At 35.7% G+C, this 11357-nt stretch overlaps 1 protein-coding gene across 4 annotated transcripts; it reads left to right on the top strand.

The window, feature by feature from the left end:
• The first annotated feature begins 979 nt into the window (after window positions 1–979).
• Window positions 980–6751, top strand: ITM2A (integral membrane protein 2A). 4 transcript variants are annotated; one of them, XM_005872851.2, is made up of 6 exons: window positions 980–1257; window positions 4787–4918; window positions 5480–5677; window positions 5909–6019; window positions 6246–6396; window positions 6550–6751. In XM_005872851.2, exons 1-6 carry the CDS (start codon window positions 1147–1149, stop codon window positions 6636–6638), a joined length of 792 nt encoding a protein of 263 aa, XP_005872913.1. In that variant the 5' UTR covers window positions 980–1146; the 3' UTR covers window positions 6639–6751. The 4 variants fall into 4 exon arrangements, with proteins under 4 accessions (XP_005872913.1, XP_005872912.1, XP_014400517.1 ...); XM_005872850.2 differs by having other exon boundaries at window positions 980–1260; window positions 6550–6721; XM_014545031.1 differs by having other exon boundaries at window positions 980–1260; window positions 4790–4918; window positions 6550–6721.
• Window positions 6752–11357: the final 4606 nt, after the last annotated feature.

Consider the following 11357-nt stretch of genomic DNA (forward strand, 5'->3'; position numbering starts at 1 on the left):
ATCAACTTCCAAAGCATAAACTTCACATGGTGAGATTCTCCATCAGTGTCACTAATCAGGGAGAATTGATTGTGAAGAAATAGCATGATTACGCTAGCTGCACATGTAAATGTTCCAATAATGATTTATAACTCATCCCCTTTGAGATTATTGTTTGTTTCCCACCAGAGCTGGTTAGCATCTAGCTAAATTCTATATTCTGCAACCACAATTCCACCTCCCTAAACACATAGGTATATTCATAACCCTGCTTTTTTTCCCCTTCAGATTTCACAGCTGGTGGCTGAAGAGAAACAACCTCTTGGCTGAATTCTTACTCTGCTTTCCCTGACCTGGGAGAATGAAAAGATCTGGATTATTTCTGGGACTCACTACGATCTGATCTTTCCATACTCCTCTGAGTCTCATCTTGTCTAGCCTGCAAAATGGGAATTGGAAGAGGTAGGAGTCCTATATTTCTGATTTAGCATTGCTCTAGCTTGGGAAATTAAAATTACAAAACAAATGCCAAGATAGAAAAAAATGTTGAGAGAAGGAACCAAGAAACTAACTATAAATAGGCTTCTGAGTATTATTTAAAGGGAAGGTATTATAAAGGAACAAAACAATCATGGAACTGTGCTTTTGGGATCTGGGAGGGTGCAGAGCTGAGGAAGCTTAGGTTTCTGCCAAGTTAGAGTTCCTGGCCCCACGGGGGTCCAGGTCCAAGTTTGGGAAAACAGAATCAAGGATTACAGGCTGTGTGACCTGGACAGAGGCAGAAAGACAAGACAAGCAGGGTTTCTTCCCGTCTTGTTCTTATCTGAGTTGTGCAGAGAGTGAATGGTCACATGCCTGGAATGCCTGTGAGGCTTGTCCAGCCCTAGCGGGCTACGGGGCTCTCCTCTTCCCTCACTGACAACCCCCACTCCCATCCCAGCACTAGGACGCCCTCCTGCTCTGCCCTTGGCCCCTCCCTGTGCCCGCCCTCTATCTCCCACCCAGCTTGGACTGCGTCATAAGTATCCCCAGACCTGGGCTTGCAGCAGCAGAAAGCAAACAAGGGAGAAAGGAAGTGCAGCTAGGGCTAGCGAGATCTCCTTTTCCAAACTGCAGCCCAAGAAGCTGATTGCAACCGCGCCTTACCGGGCGACCCAAAGATTCACCATGGTGAAAATCGCCTTCAACACACCAACAGCGGTGCAAAAACAGGAGGCACGGCAAGACGTGGAAGCCCTTGTAAGCCGCACGGTCCCAGCTCAGATCCTGACCAGCAAGGTAGCGGTCCCCACTCCACTCCTGACTGCCTGCTAGGGTCAGGAAGGTGGGAAAGGGGTGTTTTAGGGTGAAGGAAGGGGGAAAGTGATAGAGGACAAAATGAATTCTGGCTGTGTGTTCCAGAGCAATCTCTTCTGTGCTGTCCAAGCGGTTTGCCCAATCGCCCCTGATCTGTCTAGTCGCTCCAGCTTCTGCTTGCTGTGCCCCACCCCCCTTAGCATCCCAGCATGTTGTGCCACGTTCCACAGTTCTAGGAGCAATGTTGGAAGAAGTTTGAAGGGAACTCCTGGGACCCAATGTCACTTTCTCCTGGGGAACAAGAGATTTAACTCTTCTTTCTTTCCTTTTGACGTGTATGAAGTTCTGTGTATCTAAATATTTCTAGGATCAGAGTGTTTGTGGGGGTGCAGTGTGGTGGGCAAGGGGTCACTATGACTGAAAGCTATATGGGTTGGGGCAGTGTGTGTTTGTGCCCACCCCCTGTATATTTTCAGTTTCTCCTTGGTCATACACAGGCAATGTTAAACATTTGGGGAAGGAGCTGTCAAAATTTAGGTTGGTTTTCATTAGAATTTGGGATGTTCACTATGTCCTCTTAGTCCAAGAGTCTTGTATGTTTTCAGAGTGACACTTCCTAAAAAAACAACAAAAAAAACACTCTTGTTTAAAAATAAATTTTAAGGGTTTTATTTTTTTTTTTTTAAATTTGCTTCTTTTGGTACTTTCTTACTGAGTGGTACCCCTCTAGCCCTCCTCCCCCATGAGAGATCTGTCACAGGTCCAACCTTGTAATTTAAGCTTCTAGCATTGCCAGGAACCGAGGAAGTTATCACTTCCCCCCAAATGTTAGCCATTATTTATTTAGTCAAACTTCTATTTCCTTTAAAAATCTAACCTGTTTTCAGTGTTTGTAAACTGATCCTCGTTCTCCTTAGTAAAGTCTCAATGTTAAAAAGCAGACTGTATGTTCTTCTTGTTCTATAAAACCTGTGCAGTATTGGAGTTTGCAGATTTGCCCTAATTTGTCTTGTTCTCTCCATAAAGTTTTAACTTTTGTGCTCAGAGTGGAGATTTAAAAAGTGCTTTGAGTGAATCCAGAACCCATGTAGTAAAACTTATTATGCACACAATTTGAAATGCTAATGTGTTTATGAAGAATTTTTATCATGGAAACTTTCAATATTTAACCCAGCAATCAAGCTAGCTTTTGTGTATTATGCATTTCAGAAATCAAATTTGCACCCCTTGCATTTTGAGGTTTTGATGAAATGACATGTTATATATGTAATTGTCCTACTTACTTTGTAAGTGAAACATGGCCAGATTTGGGGGAGGTCTAATTAGATATTAGTAGTTAAATATAGCCACACAGCAATCCTTTTTTTCCCTCACCACCAAAAACTTCATGACTTATAATTGGATTCAGTTAATATGGAAGTAATACTTCTGCCAGGCCCATGGTGTGATGAGGAATAAAAACAAATGAACATTTGCACTATGATTACATGTCTTTGATAGGCGTTGGAGAAGCTGGCACGCAATTCTGATCTGGCCACTATAGGACACTGATTTAATACTTGAAAAATTATATTGTGATGTATTGATCAGATCATCAGAGATTGAGCACACAGAATAGTAGGTCAGCAGTCATAACTTTAAAATATAGTTCAGAGAGAAGTTAGCTATGGTAAGTGATAGCCCCTACCACCCTGAAGCTCAACAAATTTAAATGAAAATAAATCTTTATTCCTAGCATAATGGGAAATTTTATGAAATTGAAACCTTGCTTAATTAAAAAATGCCATGAATTATTGGAAGGGGAAATAAATTTTCAGTGCAAACTGCTCTTTTTATATCTCAGTGACAAGAAAATAAAAGGAATTAATGTCTTGAGAATTTCAAATTAAGTCACTTTGTTACTTATAGCTAAGTCACTTCATCCTTCTGAACCTCAATTTAATGATCTAAAATATAATTTCTAAGACTCTTGCTCTAGATTACAGTAATTCACAATCATAATATATAGTTATGTCTTTGTAATGTTAATTTAGGTTAGATTTTTGAATAAAAATAATTTAAAATTTCTGAAAATTGTTAGGATAAAGGAAAGCCTTCAAAGTTTATAGAATATTAATGGAGGGCTTGATTTCAAATAAATTCAGCTAAAAAATGTGAATACGAAATTGTTTTGAATTTTATAAGAAAAATCATTTTTGACAAATTATCAAATGATTGCTTCTCCTTAGGATCCATGCATTTATTTTCACCATAAATGAAAATATGAAGGTTAATTAGACCCAAATTATTATAGTAGTTGTCATGGAATAGAGATAATGGCCTTGCATTGTCCTGCACATCAAAAAGGATTCAGGTTCGATTCCCCGTCAGGGCACATACCTTGGTTTTTGGATTCAATCCAGGTCAGGGCTTGAACAAGAGGCAGCCCATCAACATTTCTCTCTCACATTGATGTTTCTCCCTCTCTCTCTCCCTTCCTCTCTCTCTAAAATCAATAAACATATCATCTGCCTTGAGGGTTAAAACAAAAGAATAGAGCTAATGATCTGAAAAACCTAAAGCATTTCCATTTACATACCATTCTGGATTATTTTACATACCATTCTGCATTATTTAGCCTCTAATTACCAATTACTACATTTGCTGACTTCATTTGTTTTACCCTTGCATACTCACATCTTAGGGCATATTGTGACATATAATAATGGGATTGGAGGACTGCTTGGTCCACTGCCCTGGGAAAAGTACAGTTAATTGGTTACTTGTTTACTTTGGTTATTTTTTGTTCCAATTCTTAAACAAATTATGAATTTAACAGTCACTATTACCACAGAGCTTTTATATCTCACTATGGCAAATGCTGTACTATAAAATCTAGAGTTTTGCCCAGAATTTATTTCATTCACACAATGCACAACTATAGAACATTGGGTGGCATTAGCAAGTCTACTTTTTTCATTAAAATTAGGAACATTATAAAATGTATCCCACCATTAATATTTTAATTTTTGAAATAGGTGGAAATGGCATATACCTGCATTATAGAATCCCTCCTATAACACTTACCTTAAAAAACAGATTTCTGATAATTAGTTTAAAATCAAAGGATATTAATTTACTTTTAAGTTGGCAAACAAGTTGATTTACAAAAAATAATAAACATTTGTATGCCAGAAAGTTAATGATTATATCCCAAAAGTAATAACTTCCATTTATTTAAAGAGAATAACAACCCACAAAAGAATAATTATTTCAGCTGATTCTAAAAGTGTGCTTTTTGAAGTAACTTAATATTTATATTTGGGTTAGGAAATGCCAGGAGGAAGATAAATATAATTAGAGATCTTCACATTAAACATCAGAAATTATCTTGAAATTATTTTAGGCTAAGATGACATATTTTAAAAGTATCTTGGGTTTCAAGAGAAGTAAGTTGTACACAATAGCAACTATGTGTCTAAAAGTGCAATCTGATTTTTTCTTTTTTTTTTTTTTGCTTTTTAATAAATAGGAGATTCGAGTTGCTACCCAGCAAAAGGAGGGCTCCTCTGGGAGTTGCATGCTTACTCTCTTAGGCCTTTCATTCATCTTGGCAGGACTTATTGTTGGTGGAACCTGCATTTACAAATACTTCATGCCTAAGGTAATAATAATTACAATTTTTATCATTTGGATTGCTTAATTGCTATACATTTAGTAGAAATTAAAATAATTTTATGTTCCTTACAGGTGAAATGAAGATTTATTGAAAGTTTTCAAGTTACCTTTAGTTTATTAAATTGATTAGTCTTCATGGTGATAACTGTACTCAACAGTCCTCACTTTCTGGGTGTGGGAGGTGGGGCTGGAGAGATTGAGCACAAAAGAAAAAAACTCATGTACACAGATAACAGTGTGGTGATTTCCAGGGTGAGGGAGGTAGGCAGAGGTGGAGAAAGGTATAGGGGTATAAATGATGGATGGAGATTTGACTTGGGATGGTGAACACACAATACAGTGTACAGATGATGTGTTGTAGAATTGTGTACCTGAAACCTGTATAATTTTTTGACCAGTATCATCCCAATAAATTCAATAAAAAGAAAAATAAACAGTCCTCACCTTGTCAAATAGTACAATGAATTGATATTAGCATGAGAAATGATTGTAATGTCATGGTGGTGCATATTAGAAGCTTTTAATTCTTCTTTTTTTTGTCTTTTAGAGTACCATCTACCGTGGAGAAATGTGTTTCTTTGATTCTGAGGACCCAGCAAATTCCCTTCAAGGGGGAGAGCCCTACTTCCTGCCTGTGATTGAGGAGGCTGACATTAGAGAGGATGACAACATCGCCATCATTGATGTACCTGTGCCCAGTTTCTCTGATAGTGACCCTGCAGCAATTATTCATGACTTTGAAAAGGTGAGTTTCTCATTGCCATAGGTATTTGATAATTTTCTATATTTTTAGTTCATTGGTAAATATTAAATCTGTTCATAAATATGCATTTTTCACAACAAAGCTTTTTTCGTTCTTTTGTTATTAAAATATAGCAGTTGATTTTGAACAAATGTAGCTGTTTGTTCTAATGGTATTTGGAAAATCTGCAGCATTGATATTCTCTGGATTATACCTTTTCCCATTCCCTAACAGGGCATGACTGCTTACCTGGACTTGCTGCTGGGGAACTGCTATCTCATGCCTCTCAATACCTCCATTGTTATGCCTCCAAAAAACCTGGTGGAGCTCTTTGGCAAACTGGCAGTATGTATTTTTTATGTCGAATTTTTATATAAGCGTTTCCAAATAAGTTTGCTTTCTCTTTTTAAAAAAAGAAATGATTTTGAGTCAAAACATTTCATTTCATTGGAATAATTTTACAAATAAAAATATGCTGTGAACTTAAACCTGCTCTAAAATAGTTTACTTGATAAGTACTTAAATCGTGTTTTTAAGAATTTCTCATTTTAGTCTTTTTTTTAATTTTTAGAGTGGCAAATACCTGCCTCACACTTATGTGGTTCATGAAGACCTGGTTGCTGTGGAGGAGATTCGTGATGTTAGAAACCTTGGCATCTTTATTTACCAACTTTGTAACAACCGCAAGTCCTTCCGCCTTCGTAGAAGAGACCTCTTGCTGGGTAGGCAATTTATTTTTTCCTTCGCCCTGTGTTACTGGGACACTGAAGGAGAGTGAGGGTGGAGTAGGGGAAAAGTGGAGAGCAAATCTAGATATGTTTTCCATTACACACAATAAACTAAACAGCCACTTTTTGGTATGCCTTTCCTCACAGGTTCCAATAAAGGTGTCATTGATAAGTGCTGGAAGATTAGACATTTCCCCAATGAATTTATTGTTGAGACCAAGATCTGTCAAGAGTGAGAAGCAACAAAAAAGAGAATTCTTAGTAATAAGAAGTCAGAGAATTACAGTATGACTTCAACATTAAATTATATGTGATACTCCAGATATTTACTCATGCATTTATTCCTTATACTAAAATAAAAGGGGGGCAACCCTACTAACCACTGTAAGCTCTGTTAATTTTTAGTTTAATTGGAATTGCTTGTTGGATACTAAAATTAAATAATGCTTATATTTTTCTTATGAATTTATAGGGTTTAGTTTTGTGAAAGCAGCATGAATTATGTCAGCTAACATCCTGACGACAAATCCCATCCTTTGTGTTCTTTCTTAAATTACTCTTCACTAAGTCATAAGGTAGAGCATGTTTTAAATTTAAATATTTAAATTTGTTTTGACCATTTTTCTGTAAAGTATGTCAAATATCTTGTCATTGTTGTTTTTTATTTTATTTTGCGCAACTTTCCTAAATTTAGAAATTACCTCTTTCCATTTATGTTAGGTATTCAGTAATAAATATGACTTATATGTGAACATTTTTTCATAAAGAAGTCATTTTCACTAATGCAGTGATTCTTTCTCATTGATATCTGTATTGTAAAACCCACAAAACTGTAGAAGTGCTGAATGCTGGAAGAAATTTAGGTTGTATGAATTCTACAACCTATAATAAATTTCACCAAATTCAACCACTGTTTCTCATTAAAGGTATACTTAGTGTGAACAATTAATATTACTTATTTAGCTTTGGTGTACCTGCAATAGGTCCAAAATTATGAGCTTAATTCTGCCCTCACTCCCACCTCCACCATTTACAAATTATAGCAACCTATATTTTAATTCTCTTTTGATATTATATCAAGTAATCTTTTATAAATACCCCATAATTGGCTTACATGTAAGTTTAACTTTTTGTAAGAGCTTTCAGGATCATAGCAATTTCAAACTTGTTCATGTGTTTATTTTTTTCATAAAAAATAACCATACACAGTTATGGTAGGTCACTAAGAACTAACTTTGGATAAGATGTTGGCGACTTTTAATAACTTCACATGCTGTGATGGCCACTCACTTACCTAAGAGTATAAGCTTCATACAAAAGGGGCCATTACTTTAGACTCTTTCTCTTGTGTTAGGTTAAACATTGTTCCTGATATCAATGACCACTTGCTGGTTGTGACTGTTGGTTAATTTCAGTAGCCAAAATTGTACCCACTCAAATCTATAGCCCTAAATAATCTTTTCTAGAAAGAAAAGACATTAACTACATTTTAAAGAATTGTTTCTTTTTAATTTTTTTGATTTTTAAATTACAGTTTATATTCAATATTAATTTGTATAAATTTCAGTTGTACAGCATAGTGGTTACCCAACCATAAACTTTATAAAGTGCTCCCCTGATATTTCCAGTACACAACTGGCATTATACATAGCTATTATAATATTATTGACTATATATCCTATGCTATACTTTATATCCCCATGACTATTTTGTAACTTCCACGCTGTATTTCTTAATCCCTTCACCTTTTCACCCAGTCCCCCAACCCTCTCCCCTCTGGCAACCATGAGTCTATTTTCTGTATCTATAGGTCTGTTTCTGTTTTGTTTGTATTATTCCTTAGATTCCACAAATCATGTGGTAATTGACTTTTTCTGACTGACTTATTTCACTCAGCATAATAATCTCTAGGTCCATCCATGCTGTTCCAAATGATAAGATTTATTTTCTTTAATTGCCAAGTAATATTCCATTGTATATATGTACCACAGCTTTTTTATTCAGTCGTCTATTGATGGGCACTGGGTTTCTTTTATAACTTGACTATCATAAATAATGCTGCAATTAACATAGGGGTGCATATATTCTATTAACTACATATTTAACTTTAAGATTTTAGAAATAGTATAATAACACAAATCTTTAAAAATGGGGAAAAGATACTATAATTAGAAAATCACAACAGTAGCTGAAAAATTCAAAAACTGATTCTTTATAAAGAATGAGAATATTTAGCCCAGCCAGCATGGCTCAGTGGTTGAATGTCGACGTATGAACCAGGAGGTCATGCTTTGATTCCCTGTCAGGGCTTATACCTGGGTTGTGGGCTCAATCTCCATTAGGGAGCATTCAGGAGGAAGCCGACTGATGATTCTCTCTCATCACTGATGTTTCTATCTCTCCCTCTCATTCCTCTCTCTGAAAGCATAAAATCATATTTTTAAAAAGAATGAGAATATTTAGAAGGAATTTGAAAAATTAGATACCCATTCCTTATTTTAAAATATGTATAAAATTAAGAAACTGGAGACACTGTTCTTACAAATTTATCTTAATAAATTTGTATTCAGCATCATGAATAATAGTGCAACCCAAGAAAGGAAGCTGGCTATTGCAGCTATTCTGTATTGTTTTAGACATTCTGGTCAATGCAATAATGTGAAACAAATAACAAGTATCACTTATTAATGAGGATAAAGTTGTGCCGATTACCATAATTTTTATATGAAAAACTAGTGGATTAATTGAAAACTTTCAAAACCAATAAGAAGATTTAGTACAATATAAACAAAACCCAATGGTTTTTCTTTATATCACCAACAACCAGGTAAGAAGTTAATGTAGGGAAAACAAATATTCTACTAATAATAGCAACAGGGACCTAAAATAACAACAAGCAAGAAATGTTGGAATTACTATGAAGGAAACCACAAAACTTCCTATATAATAAGAGGCTAATATGCAAATTGTCCCCTCGGGAGTTTGACCGACTGGGAGTTGAACCATTCGCTATGATGTGCACTGACCACCAGGGGGTGCCATGGAATAAAGGAAGGCCCTGGCTGGCAGCCAGAAGACCCCGATCGGCCCTGATCACTGGCCAGGCCTAGGGACCCTATCCGTGCATGAATTTTGTGCACCAGGCCTCTAGTAAGTGTTATAAAAGAAGAGTTGAGTAAATGGAGCAGGAAGAAAGAACATTACAAATAGAGAAGTTGTTCCTCAACTACATTTATTGGTTTAACCCATCCCAATCAAAAGAACAAAAGAATTGTTTTTGGAACTTGACAAAATTACTTGAAGGTTCATCCAGAAGCATAGATAGGTGAGAATAGCTAAAGAAAATAATGAAACAAACAAAAACGAGAGTAATTGGAAGCAGTGTTTTATTACATAAACTACATCACAGCCAAATTTATAATAATTTTAAAGGTGACATTCACACAAGATAAAGAATATAGTACCAAGAAAGAGACCTAGTATGTAAAAGAATAGAACTTAAAGGTAATTCCATGCAGTGAGATGCATTGTTTATCAAAAGTCTTTGTTGCTATAGTATGAAATAGCATAAGGCTAGCAACCCCATTGCAACCACATAAATTTTTACCACTAATAATTATTTTGAAAAATAGAAAACCTTCAGAGGCATTAAGAGTGTAACTGAATAAAAACTAGATGCTGGAACCTATGAGAAATTGATAAGTGACAGGCACTAGCTATCCCATTATTTGTCCACTAATTCAGAAGCCAGGGTCAGTGTAAACCAGAAAAGTGGGCAATTATCTATCTAAAACATGCTGTATGAAGCACGTTTGTTTTTCACAACTTGTGCTATTTTCCATTCTAACCTTTAATCCACCACCCCTGTTTATTGACTGCATTAATTTATGTGCTCATTAATTCACTCATTTGTCAAGCAATATTCTAGTCATTGAGGACGTGTACAGTTGTGAGCAAAATAGACATAGGCACCAAACATTGAGCATCTAGTCTCCTAGAAAGGATAAACCTTATTTTTTAAAAAAATAATTGCACTATTCTTTATCAAGAAAAATTTTACAGTGCTTATGAGAGCTTAAAATGGGGAGTCAATCCTAAACTATTAATGAACTCTTAACTGAGAATGTAAAATTTGAGCTAAGAACTGAAAGACAAGCGAGTAGTATAAATGAAGCATATTAATGGAGAACATTTCAGTAGGAGGAAATTGGGAGCTAAGTACCTGAGGCAAGAAGTGTGGTTGATGGAGAAAGTGAGGTGGAGCTCACTAAGTAAAGACAATTGTATGAAAAGAAGTTGGAAAAATAGATCCAGATCATGTGAGACCTTGTAGATTATGTCATAAAAATTGATGTTATTATTTTTAATTATTTTAAATTTTATTTTTCAATTACAGTTTACATTCAATATTGTTTTATATTAGTTTTAGGTATATAGCACAGTAGTTAGGCAATCATATACTTTACAAGGTGGTGCCCCCAATATTTCAAGTACCCACTTGGCACCATACATAACTATCACAATATTATGGACTATATTCCTTAGGCTGTACTTTACATCCCCATGAGTACTCTGTAACTACCAATTTGAACCTCTAAATAGGAAACCATTGAGAGGCTTTAATCAGGACCATAGAAGGGAATGAATTGATATTTTTTTAAAGATCACCTTGGTTGCAGAGAGAAAAAATGTATTAAAGCAAGACAAATGGGAAGAAAGTAAGACCAGTTAGGAGGCTTTTTCAATATTCCAAGAAAAAGTTGATAATAGATTGGACTAGGAAAATGACAATGATCTACACTAATAAAAGAGAAACATGGTAATTGGCGTACGGCCGCTACCCTTTTCATTGGCTAATCAGTGAGTATATGCAAATTACCTGTCAGCCAAGATGGCGGCCGGCAGCCAGGCACTGAAGCGAGCATGAGGCTTGCTTGCTGCAGACTCCAACGTTC

This window comes from Myotis brandtii, unplaced genomic scaffold (genome assembly GCF_000412655.1).
Source record: "Myotis brandtii unplaced genomic scaffold, ASM41265v1 scaffold394, whole genome shotgun sequence".
In the NCBI taxonomy this organism is placed as follows: domain Eukaryota; kingdom Metazoa; phylum Chordata; class Mammalia; order Chiroptera; family Vespertilionidae; genus Myotis; species Myotis brandtii.

What these genes read in the sequence shown, in the direction of transcription:
- ITM2A (XM_005872850.2), top strand. Translation starts at nt 1,147, where the DNA reads ATGGTGAAAATCGCCTTCAACACACCAACAGCGGTGCAAAAACAGGAG. An exon ending in AGATCCTGACCAGCAAGGTA is followed by an intron (nt 1,261 to 4,786) that starts GCGGTCCCCACT and finishes TTTAATAAATAG; the next exon opens with GAGATTCGAGTTGCTACCCA. An exon ending in ACAAATACTTCATGCCTAAG is followed by an intron (nt 4,919 to 5,479) that starts GTAATAATAATT and finishes TTTGTCTTTTAG; the next exon opens with AGTACCATCTACCGTGGAGA.